Genomic DNA, 17,119 nt, shown 5'->3' with positions numbered 1-17,119 from the left:
CTCCAGACCCTTATTTATAATTAAAGCTACAACTTGATCCATGGCATTTTCTTTTTGAGTTCCCTTTTCAGACTCACTCATACGAACTCCAATAAGTCCCATGGGCTTCCCTCTCAACTTCCAGCATTCAACCCCTTGGTCTTCAATATGAGTTCTTTTTACAGAAGGCAGGGTGTTTTTAAATTCTTCCAAGAGAATAGTCTCTCCGAGATCTTCATAGGTAGTTTCCACTCCTAATGCTTGTATTGACCTGTGAAAACTATTTTGCTTAATCCTTTCAAATTCAATGTAAGTTTGCCCAGGCTGTTTCCTTAAATTTTGAAACTTTTGTCTGTATGCTTCAGGGACCAACTCAAATGCACTCAAAAAGGCATTTTTCATCACATCATAATCCCTAGAAACCTCGTCTGGCAGTGAAGCTTAAATTTCCTGTGCGCTACTGGTCAATTTGCTCTGCATAGGCTATGTCCAGTTTTCCTTTGGCCAGTTCATCTGTTTAGCTATATTCTCAAATGAGATAAAGAATGATTCAAGATTCCTTTCCTCAAACTTCAGAAGAGCCTTCACAAATTTAAACATCTCCCCACTGGGTCCTGATCTGGAAATAGGTCCTACCTCACCTACTGGTGTCTCTTTTTTAACGGCCAGCATTCTAAGCTGGAGTTCCCTGTCTCTCTCTTTTTCTCTTTCCTCCTTTTCTAACCTCACCATTTCTAATTCCCTTTCTTGTTTTCTTTCTCATGGCTGCCTTTCTGCCTATTCTCTTTGAAATGCTCTTTCTTTTTTCGCTGCAATTCCAACTTTTTCATTTGCAACTGGACTGGAGCGCATTCCAATGAGCCACCCTTTGGAAAACTCAGTCTCTCGGGTATTCCCTCCAATTTCAAATGTTGTACTACCTTTTCAATTAACTCTGCTTTCCTAGCTTTGGCAGGCAATCGTACCCTTAATTTATTCGCCAATTCAATTAAACCTGGCTTTTGGGATCCCTCGTAAAATTGTCAGGAACATCTCTTCCACTTGCAGGAAAACTTTAGTAGTTTCCAGTGCCATCTTATTTTTGACTCTACAAGCCTGGTGTTTCCTTTTAGCTTTTATTACTTACTAAATCTACACCCAAATCATCATCACCTTTTGTTCCAAAATATCCCACCCAAGCCCCAAAACTTTGTCAGGGCTCTCACTGGGGATAGTGCGCTGTAATATCAGCCTCACTGGGGATAGTGCGCTGTAATATCAGCCTCACTGGGGATAGTGCGCTGTAATATCAGCCTCACTGGGGATAGTGCGCTGTAATATCAGCCTCACTGGGGATAGTGCGCTGTAATATCAGCCTCACTGGGGATAGTGCGCTGTAATATCAGCCTCACTGGGGATAGTGCGCTGTAATATCAGCCTCACTGGGGATAGTGCGCTGTAATATCAGACTCACTGGGGATAGTGTGCTGTAATATCAGCCTCACTGGGGATAGTGTGCTGTAATATCAGCCTCACTGGGGATAGTGCGCTGTAATATCAGACTCACTGGGGATAGTGCGCTGTAATATCAGACTCACTGGGGATAGTGCGCTGTAATATCAGCCTCACTGGGGATAGTGCGCTGTAATATCAGACTCACTGGGGATAGTGCGCTGTAATATCAGCCTCACTGGGGATAGTGTGTTGTAATATCAGCCTCACTGGGGATAGTGCGCTGTAATATCAGACTCACTGGGGATAGTGTGCTGTAATATCAGACTCACTGGGGATAGTGTGCTGTAATATCAGCCTCACTGGGGATAGTGCGCTGTAATATCAGCCTCACTGGGGATAGTGTGCTGTAATATCAGACTCACTGGGGATAGTGTGCTGTAATATCAGCCTCACTGGGGATAGTGCGCTGTAATATCAGACTCACTGTTCCCTGAGCCATGACAAATGTGAAAAGTTTGATCAAACCACCAGATTGTCCCAATTCTACTTAACAGTTTAATTTAGGTTAACAGAATATGAGCACCAGGTTTCTAAACTTAAGTAAATAACTGTTTATTGAACAAACTGTGATAAACTAGTGACAAAAAAGAAAGAAATATGAATTGCTAATTTCTAACACTATAAGTTAAACTCTACCGCTTCTTAAATCCTTATACACATACACATACAACATACATAAGACACACAAAACATGGATTTTAAGGGTGGGAGAAAACAGGTCAATAGCACCAATTCCGGAGTACAGGACTCGATGGGTTGATTTTGATCGATGTCTTCCAAATTCCTTTCAGCACTTGCCTTTCAATGTTTCTAACAGTGATTTTACTCTTTGCCTCTTAACAGAGACCCTCAGAGAGAAAGCAGATTATAGAGATATGAGGAGAAAAAAAAACAGCTAGTTATTATTGTGGAATTACTGGAATCTTTCACACACAAGAGAAAGAGGTTTTAGGCCTTATTCCTTTCAGGCTAGGAGCTATTCTGCTCTGCTCTCACGCAAAACCTGGTCACCTGTTCAGGAGCCAATTAAAATGCTGGTCCAGGGCTCCTTCCCGGTAACATCCTGTCTTTCATGGCACAATCTGTTCCAGGACTGCAACATTGTATATATTTCTCATCCTGTTCCAGTGGACATGTCTTTCAACCTGCAGCCAATGTAATTTTAATCCCCAGTCCAACAGAAAATGAAAAGATATGTTCTTTACAACAGTCCAACAGGAATAAAAATTTATGTTCCTTACAATACTGTACTATGTTAAAGGCGCTATATAAACCTAAGTCGTTCTTATAGTAGCTGTGTTGTTTGAATTAGACCTGTGATCCTGTGTGTCAGACAGAATTGTCCTAGAATTGAAATTTAGCTTCCAGGAGATGGCTGAGAGCCAATTCAGGAGAATAATCATACAAACATAAAAAAAAAACTGTTTTTATTTTTTGATTTAATCATTTTCATGTACTGGCGTTAAATATATTATAAATTTAGAGGAAATAGTTGTTGTATAGTCAAGAATAATCTAATTGGATATCAAAGAGTACGTTCCCAATTGGCTGTGGGGAAGCGGATGGGGTATTACTTGGAGAATGGACTAATGGCAGGAATATGGGGAAGGGTGGTATGAGGTGAGAAGTCAGCTGATGAGAGCTCTAGTACAGAGTGAGAATGATGTCATTTACCATCCAGCAACATCAGCTGCCAAGTTTTGTGCTTGTGTGATTTGAATCTTGTGTTCTAGCAATGTGTTAACAATGGGATCGGCTCAAGAGTCTGTTCGTAAAGGAATAGTTAGAGATATCTCAACACTGAAAGAAAAAAAAAGGCTTGAATTTATGGAGTGACTTTCACAATCACCAGTCATCTCAAACTGCTCTATAGCTAATGAAGTAGTGTTGTGAGCTCAGCACTTGGCAGAGAGCTCGTATTTGTGATGTGTCACTTTAAACCCAAAGTGAAACTAAAAAGTTTCTGGAAAGGGGGGATAATTGGACTTCTTGGTTATGACATCATTTTTGAGAAGTTAAACTCTGGCTGAGATTACCATGGGGATGAAAGCTAAAATAAAAGAGCCTAATTAAAGCTAATTGGGGTGGTGACAGGTTCCAGCCGGTTCTACTCTAATAGGACACAGTTGAGAACATGGAATTCATGTGAAGAGAAGCAAGCAAAGCTTCCTACAAAAAGTTCAGTCTTCTGTTTGGTGGTAAGCAGAAAGTAGAACCTCAGAAGCTCTTGAGGAAGCAATGCAGATACAAACTAAAAGGGACTGAATCCTAAAAGTGGGGTGAATAGCTCAGGCAGGCAAAAGAGCTGAGAGTTTGTATCAGAGGAGCAGACCGTGAATTAGGTGTGTTGGTAGTTTGGTCAGTTGTAAAGGGAGGCCGGAAAGCTATGCCATCAGGACTGATGTGACTTGGGTTACAGAGGGTTTGTAGACGTGTGCGGTGTTGATGTTAACTGTATCTGGGAACTTTGGATGGGGCCCGGCTGCTGGTGAACATGTGTGAAAAGCCAAATTTCGATTGAGTGGGAATGTGAGAGTTCCTATGCGCCGGAGACCAAGTTAGAGAACTTTGAAATGGTACACGATACCACAAGTATGTGGGAAGTGATCTGAATGCTTGTAGTTTTCATAAGATATATCTTTGTTTTCTCAACTGTTTAAAGCGAAATTAATCTAATTGAGTGAAATACCGTTTGCCTGTTAAAGCATGCTTAATTTTATGTTGATTTTGGGTTTAACAGTTATGTAAAAGTTTTAAAAATGAAGTCTTGTCCATCAATTCCTTTCATTGGCATTGTTCCTTTCTTTTCATGTTATTGGTCTCCACAGGGATTGTAACAGTAGCTACTGTTGTGTTGTAGGAAATGTGGCAACCAATTTGAGGACAGCAAGCTTCACAAATAGCAAAGAGATAATGACCAGGTAAGCTCTGATGAGGCTCTGACCAGCTCTGAAGAAGAGCCATGTGGATCCAAAACACTAACTCTGTTCCTTTCTCCCCAGATTCTGCCAGACCTGTTGAGTTTTTCCAACATTTCCTGTTTTCATTTCAGATTTCCAGCAAGCACAGTATTTTGCTTTTATTATAAATGGCCAGTTAATCTGTTTTTGTGATGTTGATTGAGAGATAAATATTGGCCAGGGCACCGGGGACAACTCCCCTGCTTTACTTGGAAATAGTAACATGGGATCTTTTGTCCACCTGAGAGGGCAGACGTAGCCTTGGAATAATGTTACACACAAAAGACAGATAGCATAGCACTCCCTCAGTGTTGCACTGAAGTGTCAGCCCTGATTCTGTTTTATATTCATATCCTAGATTGGGGCTTGAACTTGGAATCCTACAACTTAGAGCCAAGAGTGTTACCCACTAAGCCACAGCTGACACTCTGAACATTAAGGACCAAACTGAGCATCAACAGGGAATTGGGTGAATAGGAGGAAACTGTAACTTAGCTTTACATTGTGAACAAACTTGACTTACGTTCTTTAACCCTGTTGGACTTGTCCAACACGTATACAAGTTGATAACTACCACCCAGAGTTCCAGAAGAGGCGTAATGTGTGCCATAGTCTTCCAATATTTTAAAATACACCCCCTTGTCATATTCTGTGGGCAGATTCTTTAGATCAATAATAAAATCTTCATCAAGTTCATAACGATTTCTTCGCACCTGGAACTTTGCAAGCTGTATTTGACCTTTTACCCGGAAGTATTCATTATTCTAGATTTAAGAAATTTTTAAAAAACGACCCAATTATTTCATAATGAAACTTAAATCTTATAAACAAGATATAAGGAAACGGTGACCAGTCTCAATCTGTTCCCCATCACTACCCCCCAGCCCAATCCAAATTGCACTCCCCTCCTCTGCCCACACCCCCAAACCAATGCTCCAGCCTCCCTACACACCCCCCCGCCCCCACCAGACACTGCCCATGTCACTCCCCCAGCCCATACTGTTCCCCCACTTCCACCACTTTCCAAACCACTCCCCAGAACTGAAATACTCCCCTGTCCCACATGCACTGCTTCCCCATTCACACCCTGTATAGGCCTCTCCCACTTGCCCTCCACGTACACTACCTCCATCGCCACCCCCCCTCATCTCTTCCTGTCTCAGTCTCTGTCAGGACTCATCTCATCCTCCCTGAGTCAGTCTCATGGTCTCTGTCAGGGCCCGTCCAGCCTTCCTCCCTCTCTCTCCTCATCCCTCCTTCCCGACTCTCCCTTTTCCTCAGTTAGTTCCTCCCTTACTGTTTCGTGTGTGTGTCTGGGGCAGTTTCACTCCCATGTTCTCTCTTTGCCTTTGTTGCTTTACTCTCATTCTCTCCTCCCACTTTTTCTCACTCATTATTTATTAGCCTGTTTGGTGAATATCTTAGATTTATCTCAGAATAATGCAGAGATGACTCACTTACAGGATTTTCTATGTACATGTGGTCCCAGTCAAGGCCAAAGCCTTTTCTCTTTAGAAGCATCTTTGCTTAATAAGCTGTCTTGTTTCACTCACAGGTTTAAGCAATCAAATACAATTATGTAGACCAGAGAACAGAATAACAATCAAACACAGATGAATAAAACCATTGAACAGCATACCCCACCTCTCTCTACCTTCCTCTCACTTGCCTGGCCTTAATCTCTCCCCTCTCTTTCTCTTCCTTTCCCCAAGCTCTCTCACCACCCATTCTCTCCCCATGTGCATGCTCTTTTCCCATTCTATCCAAGCTAATCTCTCTCCCCCATACTCTTATTCTCCTCCATGTCCAACCTCACCCCCGTGCTCTCTCTCTCTCACTTGCCCCCTCCCCCATGCACTCTCTCTCACCTTCCATGCTCTCCCTCACTCCCTTGTTCTTGCTCTCTCTCTACCCCCATGCTCACTCTCTCTCTCTCTCGCCTCCATGCTCTCTCTTTCCCCCACTCTATGCTCACCCGCTCTCTCTCGCCATGCACTGGCTCTTTCCCTTGTGCACTCATGCTCTCCCTTTTTCCCCATGCGCTCGTTCTCTCCCTCTCCCCGTGCACACACGCTCTCCCTCTCCCCCTTGTGCTTACTCTCTCCCCCTCCGCATGATCTCTCCCATTCCCCTGAGCTCACTCTCTTCCCTATGCTCGCTCTCTCTTCCCTGTGCTCGCTCGCTCTCTCCCTCTCCCCCATACTCCCTCTTTCTCTCTGCCCTGTGCTTGCTTGCCCTCTCTCTCTCTCTGCAATGCTCTCTCCCCCATGCTCTCTCTCACTGTACTCTCTCTTCACCCCACTATCTCTCCCCAATGTTCTCTCTATCCACCCGCTCTTTGTCCCATGCTATCTCTCCCTGTTTGCTCTATTCTTCCACTTTATCTCTAATTCTGTGCTCGCTCTATCCCCCACTCTCTCCCTCTGTCTCTCCCTGTCCCACTCTCTCCCCCTCTCTCTATCCACCACTCTCTTTCTGTCTCTGCCCCACTCCCTCTCTCCCCTTGTGATGCCTTTAATATGGGACTGTACCTGTGACTGATTGAGACTTAACAGAATCTCGAGGTTTCTTGATTTGTTGACATTGAATCCGATATGAGCCGTGGGATTTACTTTCTGAGTGTTGGTTCTCTGAGAGAACCCAATGTTGAAATTTGTAGTAGAATCTTCCATGATCTTTGAGACAACTTCAGATGAACTTTCATATACCTCAGTTGTTAAGGCTTGATCAGCTCGAGTCTGGAAGAATCAAGTCAAACCACTGGATTCAGTTGGGGATCAAGAATATAATCATAGAATCAAAAATAGTTACAACACAGGGGGAGGCCATTTAGCCCATGATGTCCATGCTGCCTCTCTGGAAGAGTAATTCCCTTGTGCCATTTCCCTGCCTTTTTCACGTAGCCCTGAAAATTTGTCTAGTTAATGATCTAATTCTCTTTTGAAAGCCTCGATTGACCCTGCCTCCCCCACGCTTTCAGGCAGTGCAATCCAGATCCTAACCACTCACGGTGTGAAAACATTTTTTCCCTCATGTTGTCATTGTTTCGGTGTCCTCTGGATCTCGATCTTTCCACCAAAGGGGACAGGTACACCCTATTCACTCTGCCCAGACCCCTCAGGATTTTGAATACCTCTATCAAATCTCCCCTCAAACTTCCCTTCTCCAATTAGGAAAACAATCCCGGCCTCTCCAGCCTCCAGACACCCTCAGAGATCCCCCCCACAACCAGGCAAAGCCCACCCAATCCATAGGGAGAGTCCTCCCACCCCATTGATTCTTCCCATCCAATAACTGAAGCCTTCCACCCCACAGACAGACCCCAATCTCTGCGGGTATGTTTGAGTCCCTGCCACTCTCTTATGTCACACTGTCGGGAGGCTTTTCTTCTTACCTGATAGTAGAAACTTATGATATTCCAGGGAATTCGGAAATAGGTCCTTCTGTTTCCATCATAGGCTCGATTACACAGACCATTGTAGATTCTGTTATTGAAAGGACTTCTTCTGGGCTCCATTCCAAAGAAATTCACTCTAGAAATCAACGTTCACATCAGTGATTCATTTCAAATCAGCTCATAGTGTCAGTGGCTGTGCCCTCTCCCTCTAGGCTCATTCGCTCGTGATCCCTCCGTCTCTCTATCTAGGCTCGCTCATTCACTCGCATTCGCTCTCTCTCTCTCACCCTCTAGACGATCTCTCCCTCTCGCCTTCCAGGCAATCTCTCTCTCACCTTCCAGACCCTCTCTCTCTCTCTCTCTCCTTCCAAACCTTCTATCTCTCTCCTTCTCTCACCCTCCAGACCCTCCCTCTCTCTCTCTCTTGCCCTCCAGACCCTTTCTCTCTCTCTCTCTTTTCCAGACCTTCTCTCTATTGCGCCCTCCAGACCCTCTCTCACCTTCCAGACTCTCTCTCTCTCTCTCCCCATCCAGACCCTCTCTCTCTCCCCATCCAGACCCTCTCTCTCGCTCTCCAGACCCTCTCTCTCTCCCCATCCAGACCCTCTCTCTCTCCCCATCCAGACCCTCTCTCTCTCCCCATCCAGACTCTCTCTCCCCATCCAGACCCTCTCTCTCTCGCTCTCCAGACCGTCTCTCTCTCGCTCTCCAGACCGTCTCTCTCTCGCTCTCCAGACCCTCTCTCTCTTCCCCTCCATTCCCCCCTCTCTCTCTCTCTCCCTCCAGACCTTCTCTCTCTCTCTCTCGCCCTCCAGACCCTCTCTCTCTCTCACCCTCCAGACTCTCTCTCTCTCTCTCCCCCTCCAGACCCCCTCTCTCTCTCCCTCCAGAACTCTCTTTCGCCCTCCAGACTCTCTCTCTCTCGCCCTCCAGACCCTCTCTCTCTCTCTCTCCCTCCAGACTCTCTCTCTCTCTCACCCTCCAGACCCCCTTTCTCTCTCACTTTTTCTCCCTCTCTCTCTTGCCCTCCAGACCCCCTCTCTCTCCCACTTTTTCTCCCTCCAGACCCTCTCTCTCTCGCCCTCCATTCCCCCCCTCTCTCTCTCTCTCTCTCTCCCTCTGGACTCTCTCTCTCTCCCACCCTCCAGACCCTCTCTCTCTCTCCCGCCCTCCAGACCCTATCTCTCTCTCTTGCCCTCTAGACCCTCTCGCTCTCTCTCTCTCTCTCCCTCCAGACCTTCTCTCTTTCTCGCCCTCCAGACCCTCTCTCTCACCCTCCAGACTCTCTCTCTCTCTCTCTTGCCCTCTGGACCCTCTCTCTCTCTCTCTCCCTCTCCCTCCAGACCATCTCTCTCTTGCCCTCCAGACCCTCTTGCTCCCTCCCTCTCCCCCTCCAGATCCTCTCTCTCTCTCGCCCTCCAGACCCTCTCTCTCTCTCCCCCTCCAGATCCTCTCTCACCTTCGATCTCTCAACCTCCAGACCCTCTCTCTCTTGCCCTCCAGACCCTCTCACCCCCTCTCTCTTCCCCTCCAGACCCTCTCTCACTCTCACCCTTCCAGACCCCCTCTCTCTCTCCCCCTCCAGACCCCCTCTCTCTCTCCCCCTCCAGACCCCCTCTCTCTCTCCCCCTCCAGACCCCCTCTCTCTCTCTCTCTCCCCCTCCAGACCCTCTCTTTCCCTCTATCTCTCAACCTCCAGACTCTCTCTCTCTCCCTCCAGACTCTCTCTCTCTCTCTCTCGCCCTCCAGATCCCCTCTTTCTCTCTCTCCGCCTCCAGACCCCCTCTCTCTCTCTCACCCTCCAGACCCTGTCTCTATGTCTCTCTCTCTCGCTTGCCCTCCAGACCCTCTCTCTCTCTCACCTTACACAACCTCTCTCTCTATCTCTTGCCCTCCAGACCCTCTCTCTCTCTAGACTCCTTCTTTCTCTCCCTCTTGAGATTCTTTCTCTAGACTCTCTAGACTCTCCCCAGACTCTCACCATCTCTGTCCCAAGATTCTCACCATTCTCTCTCTCTCGATTCTCACCATCTCTCTCTTTAGACTCTCACCATCTCTCTCTCTAGATTCTCACCATCTCTTTCTAGACTCTCTCTCTCATTTCATACATGGCTTCTCTTCCTGCTGTTGTATTACATAAACGAAGATTGTTTAATTTTAAAAAAATCCTAACCTTCACTGGTAAGGAAAAACCAGTAAAGGTCGGAAATGACTGGTGTGGCCTGAACTGAAGTTCCATTTTAAGGCACACAAGAACAGAACAGACCAAGTTTTATTGGTTTTCCTTTGGTTGTATCTTTTTAATCGGCCTGCCTGTTGTGAGCTTTGGTGCACAGACACATTGGCCCCTAATCTCTGAGTTTATTGGAGTTGTAAAGGTGGGGGTGGGAGGAGTGTGGGGTAGGGGTACCCAGAGATGTGCTAGGGAACAGCCCCCCCAGCCCTGCTGCAAGTCCCCAGGTAACAATTGCCCAGTGATTGCCTGGAAAGCTCACACTTGCGTTGGGCAATTGCCCCGCAATTAGGACCATCAAAAATAAGATTTAATCGCAAATCTCAGATGGTTCTGACTGTCTTACAGTAATAGTTACACGGGGAAAGTTTGAACTTTCTAACTCTTGGGTAACAATAGTACTGACTCCACACCCGCCCTCCCCCCTCACCCCACCCCCTCAACTCCACCTTGGAACTCCCCATGAACATTTCATCTCCTGACTGACCACCAACCCCACCTTCCCCCTGGACTGACCTCCCCTGACCGACCCCTGCCCACTGACCACCCGACACCACCCCCCCCACTCACCTTCCGACCCTCATACCTCCACTGATCATCCAACCCGGCCCCCGACCACTCACCACCCATTCCCCCCAGCCAACCCCTCACACTACCCAACAACTGATCCCCCGGCAAACTCCCTCAACTGACCACCCGAGCCCCTCCCTGACAGATCCCCATCCGCTGACTGCCTGACCCCTCCCCAATGGACCCTCTTCCAGTGACCACCCAACCCTCCCGCTCAAACGTCCACCCACACGCCAACCGATTCCCCACACTGACCTTCCAATCTCGCTTCCCCCAACCCTACTTCCTGACAGCACCTGCCCCAATCCTATCCACTTTCCTGACAAACTTACTTTCTCCCTGGCTTCTGAAAGTGGCTGGACTTATAAATGTGCTTGCTTTCTGGCAGCTAGTGCCGTTAAAAAAGGGGGCATGGCTTCCTTACCTCCAACTTTCCAGCCCCCGACTGAAGGCCCCAGGATTGCGCTGCCCTACACAATTCCCGCCTGGCCAGAGTTGGAAGGTTGGGCTAGAAAGGATCACCTGGATTTCCAGGTAGGAAACTAGGAGCGAAGTGGTAATTCAACTCGGATTGCCATTCTGCAGAACTTCAGGCCCATTGTTGTTGCTTACCCTGACCCTGCAATGTCTCCAATTTCCAAAGGTTCCAAGGTTTTCTGACAGGGAGACCTATATGACTCACAGTCATCCTCATCACTGTAGTCACCACAATCATCATCATTATTACACCTTAGCCTCCTGTTGATACAATGTCCTGAAGAAAGCACAAACACAGAACATTCCTCAATATTGTAGTGTAAGGATCTGACACATAGAGGGTTAATGTGGGACTGAGCTCAGTGATGTAAGAGAACACATGACTTGCACCTGGGGGTCAGTGTATCATTGGACAGAGCCGTGTGCAGAAGCAAAATGGAGACAGTTCCTAGCTTGAATCCTTCACTTTATACATGTACATAGTCATTGCAGTTATTAAAAAGATGCAGTTAACCTACTTAAGACTCTGAAGACTTGATTAGGACCTACTGAATGGTATCCAACACCCTACAACATAGCAGCAGTGAGTGGTAAAACCCAAAACCTCACAAAAAATGCAGGGAAACTAAAATCCTGCAAGATGGAAGAAAACATTGAAGAGATTATCTGACCTGAAGAGAAGCTCAAGAAGCAGAAATGCAGGGAATAGTCCTCAGAGAAAAGCTCCAAAGAAAGGCTCGGAAGCTGATGGCAGAAATTTAAAATTCCTCACTTCAGCAGAAGACACCATGGGATCTCTTGAAAGTCCTGAGCGCAGAGTCAGCAGACCTAGCAGGGGTGAGCTAAAACTTTCTAATTCCACGATATGGCAAGACCCGATAAACTTTTAAATAGTTCAGTGGTCAGAGATTCCTGTTTAAAACCTCCGGAGAAACTAAGTTCCCGAGTTGGTGCCTGAATGTCAGTGTCCGAGCTCGCTCCAAAAAGGAAAAAAACTGATTAATTCAGAAGAATCATGATTAAAGAAACAGCTTTAAAGACCAGCAAAGGCCAGTGAAGTAGGTCAGTGGACGAAAGCCTGACTATACTCTCAAAGAGCAGAGCATTTTCAAAACTGGACACCAACAGTGGCTTTTGGAAACTCCCTCTTGATGAAGAGTCCAGCCTGCTGACCACATTCATTACCCCTCTTTGGCAGATTCTGCTTTAACCGCCTGCCGTTTGGAATCACGTCATCAGAAATATTTCAGTGTATGATGTTGACCATTATGCAGGGCCCATGGGGGGTCACTTGCCATGTGGACGATGTATTGGTTCAGGGTACAATGGTGGAGGGACATGGCAAGAGATTCACAGCAGTCTTAGAGCTCCTGCAGGATGGAGGGCTGACGCTGAAAGAGAAATGTGATTTCTTCAAAGCATCAGTTCAGTTCCTGAACCAGATCTTCATCAACAAAGGCATCACGGCAGACCCACAGAAAACTAATGTTATTAGCGAGTTTCCATCTCAGATGAGAATCCCTTCCTTTCTTTTTGATTATCTTAGATACTCAATCCCTAGGTGATGGAAAGTACCAGATCTGATTTATCCTCGTCACCAGTTTGTTATAGAGTTGATTTTCTGTGCAACTTTTCTTGGTGGAAACAATGGACTTTAATCACAAGACAGCAGCAGCAGCTACATGTGTATATCTAACTCTATAAGTAAAGAAGAACTTCCTTCGAGGTTCCTTGTGCTGCTAACCCATTGGTTTACATAGATCATGTGATCTTACAATACAGGATTATTCTTAGAGCTACAGTCCTTTGTTTATCAAAACTACTATAATAACCCATCAGTTAGAGATTGTGTTTGGTGTGAGATATATTTTATCAGCCAATGTAAGGATTCTCCGCAGTGAGCCACAACTCTTCATATTGATTATTCACATATTTGGGCAGATGAATGTACTCCCAATTGTAACTGACACCTAGCCCATTTATAAGAAGTTGCTGATGAGATCCTTTAACTGATGCACACTTAGGTCCCAGCTGTTCACATTATATATTGATGTAATATTTCCAAGTTTGCTGATGACACAAAGCTAGGAGGGAATGTGTGTTGTGAGGAAGATGTAAAGTGGCCTCAAGGGGATTTGGACAGACTTAGTGAGTGGGCAAGAACATGGCAGATGGAATTTAATGTGGAAAAATGTGAGGTTATCCACTTTGGTAGAAGGAACAGCTGTGCAGAGTATTTCTTAAATGATGAGTGTCATGAGCACTTTAATCACTTCAAGGGACACTGATTGCTATTTTGGGATAAGGCATCTTTTACAAGAAAGGGTAATTAAGCAGTTGATAAAAAGGCTCGAAACTTCTTGATCCGGATGGTCTGTGTACAAAGAGGCTCACATGGTTTCATGGTTCTGAAAAAAAAGCCATGCCTGGAGACTGTTTTTAAAAAGTAGGTTTTGGTCTTGTCTTTGAGAAGAGAAGGATCAACTGCTTGAGAAGGAAAACAGCAGTCTTTTTTCAGAGTAGAGTAAGTCCACAGCCAGAAGTGAATACAAACTGCTCCGAAGTTGCTACGTGCTGGGATAGAGTACCTGCAAGTATTCCTTGAGCCCGCCTGGAAGGCAGTGCCAAAGTCATTGATTGTTTTGTGAATCAGTGCTGAGAGACCATAGAACCATAGAAAAGTTATAGCACAGAAGGAAGCCATTCAGCCCATCTTGTCCATGCCAGCCCGAGGACATCCAGGTGCCATTTCTAATCCCACCTTCCTGCACCCAGCCCGCAGCCCTGCAGCTTACAGCACTTTAGGTGAAAATCCAGGTACGTTTTAAAAGAGTTTAGAGTTTTTGCCTCTACCACCAACTTGGGCAGCGAATTCCAGACACCCACTACCCTGTGCATAAAAAAAGTTCTTCCCCATTTCCCCCCTACACCTTCTGCCACTTATCCTGAATCTATGTCCCCTGGTTCTAGTATTCTCCATCAAGGGAAACAATTTTATCCTGTCCACTCTATCTATTCCCCTCATAATTTTGTACACCTCAACCAAGTCAACTCTCAGCTGCTTTTGTTCTAAGGAAAATAACCCCAACCTATCCAATCTCTCCTCATAGCTACACTATTCTAATGCTGGCAACATTCTTGTAAATCTCCTCTGCACACTCTCCAGAGCTATTATGTCCTTCCTGTAATGTCGTGACCAGAACTGCACATCATACTCCAGTTGTGGCCTCACTAGTGTTTTAAAAAATTCCAACATTATATCCTTACTTTTATATTCTATACCTCTGCCAGTGAAGGAGAGCATTCCATATGCCTTCCTTACAACCTTGTCTACTTGAACTGCTGCCTTCAGGGACCTGTGTACTTGTACGCCAAGATCTCTCACTTCTTCTACCCCTCTTAGTATATTCCCATTTATTGTGTAATCCCTGTAACTGTTTGAACTCCCTAAATGTATGACCTCACACTTCTCTATGTTAAAATCCATCTGCCACTTTACCGCCCACTCCACCAAACCATCTATATCGTTTTGGAGATTATGGCTATCCTCTACACTATCCACTACTCGGCCAATCTTTTGTGTCATCTGCAAATTTCCCAATCGTACCCCCCACTTTCACTTCCAAATCGTTAATATATAACACAAACAGCAAGGGTCCCAACACCGAGCCCTGTGGAACACCACTTGAGACAACTTTCCATTCGCAAGGGCATCCATCTATCATTACCCTTTGTTTCCTGTTACAAAGCCAACCTTTTATCCAGTTTGCCACATTATCCTGAATCCCCATGGGCTTTTACTTTCCTGACCAATCTGCCATGTGGGATCTTGTCAAATGCCTTGCTAAAATCCATGTACACAACATCCACTGCACTACCTTCATCAACCCTTCTTGTCACTTCCTCAAAGAATTCAATCAAATTTGTGAGGCAAGACCTTCCTTTAAGAAATCCATGCTGACCATCCCTGACTAGTCCATGCCTTTCCACATGACAGTTAATCCTATCTCTCAGGATTGATTCTACTAATTTGCTCACCACTGATGTAAGACTAACAGGCCTATAATTGGCATTTCTTTTGATCCCTTTTTAAACAATGGAACTACATTTGCATTTCTCCAGTTCTCCAGTGCCTCCCCTGTATCTAGTGAAGATTGGAAAATCATCCTCAGAGCATCTGCTATCTCCTCCCTGAATTCCTTCAGCAGCCTCGGAAACAATCCATCTGGCCCCGGTGACTTATCAACTTTCAAGGATTTCAACCCTTCGAGTACTTCCTCTCTCTTTATGACTATCCTGTCCAATATCTCGCAGTGTTCCTCCTGGACTACTATATCTACATTCTCCCTTTCCTTTGTAAACACGGAGACAAAATATTCATTCAAAACCCTTCCCACAGCCTCTGCATCTACACACAAGTTTCCATCTTAATCTCTGATAAGGAAAAAGTGGGGCCTAACTAACCTTTTAGCATTAATGTATTGGTAAAACATCTTTGTGTTATCTTTAACTTGACTTGCTAATCTTTTTTCATGCCCTCTCTTTGATTTCCTTATTTCCTTTTTTACTTCGTCCCTGCCCTTCCTATATTTGTCTAGGCTATCTGCAGTGCTTAGTTCTTTGTGCCTATTGTACGCTTTCTTTTTCTGTTTGATCTTCCCCTGTATTCCACTAGACAACCCGGGAGGTCTAGATTTGGCAGTACAACTCTTATTTTTGTAGGGAACATGTCTACTTTGTACAACTAGGATCGCGCATGTTAGTGCTTTCCACTGGTTTTCCACTGTTTTATCCTCCAGCAGTGCTGTCCAGTCCACCTCAGCCAAGTCCCTTCTCATTTCTGCAAAATATGCCTTTCCCCAGTTCAAGACTTTTACTCCTGCCTTATCTCTGTCCTTTTCCATGGTAATGCTAAATCTAACTGAATTGTGATCACTGTCCCTGATATGGTCGCCAACTGTCACTTCACCCACTTGCCCTTTTTCGTTCCTCAAGACTAGGTCTAGAATTGCATCTCCTCTGACTGGGTTTGTCACTAATTGGTTGAAAAAAGTTTCCTGAACACACTGCATGAATATTTCTCCCTCAGTGCCCCTTGTATTGTTTGAATCCCAGTTGATATTAGGATCGTTGAAGTCTCCTACTATTATTGCCCTCTTGTTCTTTCAAGCAGAAATTTGCCTAAATATTTGTTCTTCTATGTCCCTTTCACTATTTGGAGGTCTGTAGTATACTCCCAGTAGTGTGACTGCCCCTTTTTTATTTCTAAGCTCAATCCATAAAGCCTCGTTTGTTGACCCATTTAGTATATCATCCCTTCTCACAACTGGAATTGAATCTTTAGCCATTAGTACTACCACCCCCCCCACCCCACCTCCTTTCTTATCCCCCACTCTATCGTGTCTGAAGACTCTATAACCAGGGATATTAAACTGCCAATTTTGTCCCTCCTTTAGCCAGGTCTCCGTTATAGCAATGACATCCTGCTGCCATGTGTCTACCTGTGCCCTTAACTCATCTACCTTGTTTGTAATAATCCTTGCGCTGAATTATAAACAGTTTAAACCTGTCAATTTCCCTTGCTGGACACTTTGTAAACTTGGCTTCTCCTGTAACTCTATGTCTATCATAATGTCCCTAGCTAATGTCCTAACTCCATTTTTCTGATCTGAATCTGACCTATCTGATCCTACTCCTGGGATCCCATCCCCCTGCCACACTAGTTTAAATACTCCCAACAGAACTAGCAAAAGCCCCCACAAGGACACCGGTCCCAACTCTGCCTGGGTGCAGCCCGTCTGGTTTGTACAGTTCCCACCTTCCCCAGAACCAGTCCCAGTGCCTCAAGAATCTGAATCCCTCCCGGCTACACCATCTCTCCAGCCACATGTTCATTTGGTCTATCCTCTTATTCCTGCTCTCGCTAGCACGTGGAACTGGGAGTAATCCTGAGGTTACTACATTTGAGGTCCTGCATTTTAATTTATCTCCTAACTTCCTGTACTGAGC

The 17,119-nt window shown here is 45.5% G+C and overlaps 1 protein-coding gene across 1 annotated transcript in view; it reads right to left on the bottom strand.

Moving 5' to 3' along the window:
- The window catches only part of c9 (complement component 9), a 36,952-nt gene that overhangs the window by 18,160 nt on the left and 1,673 nt on the right, over window positions 1–17,119 (bottom strand). The window contains exons 3-6 of the mRNA XM_041185375.1: window positions 11,246–11,387; window positions 7,828–7,966; window positions 6,965–7,171; window positions 4,957–5,197 (exon numbers count right to left, since the gene is read on the bottom strand). Of these exons, the coding sequence (XP_041041309.1) occupies window positions 4,957–5,197; window positions 6,965–7,171; window positions 7,828–7,966; window positions 11,246–11,387 (729 nt within the window). The remainder of the gene's footprint in view (window positions 1–4,956; window positions 5,198–6,964; window positions 7,172–7,827; window positions 7,967–11,245; window positions 11,388–17,119) is intronic.

This window comes from Carcharodon carcharias, chromosome 4 (genome assembly GCF_017639515.1).
Source record: "Carcharodon carcharias isolate sCarCar2 chromosome 4, sCarCar2.pri, whole genome shotgun sequence".
NCBI classification, from domain to species: Eukaryota; Metazoa; Chordata; class Chondrichthyes; order Lamniformes; family Lamnidae; genus Carcharodon; species Carcharodon carcharias.
Note: the sequence above shows the minus strand (reverse complement) of the source record. Positions and strands in the feature narration are given on the sequence as shown.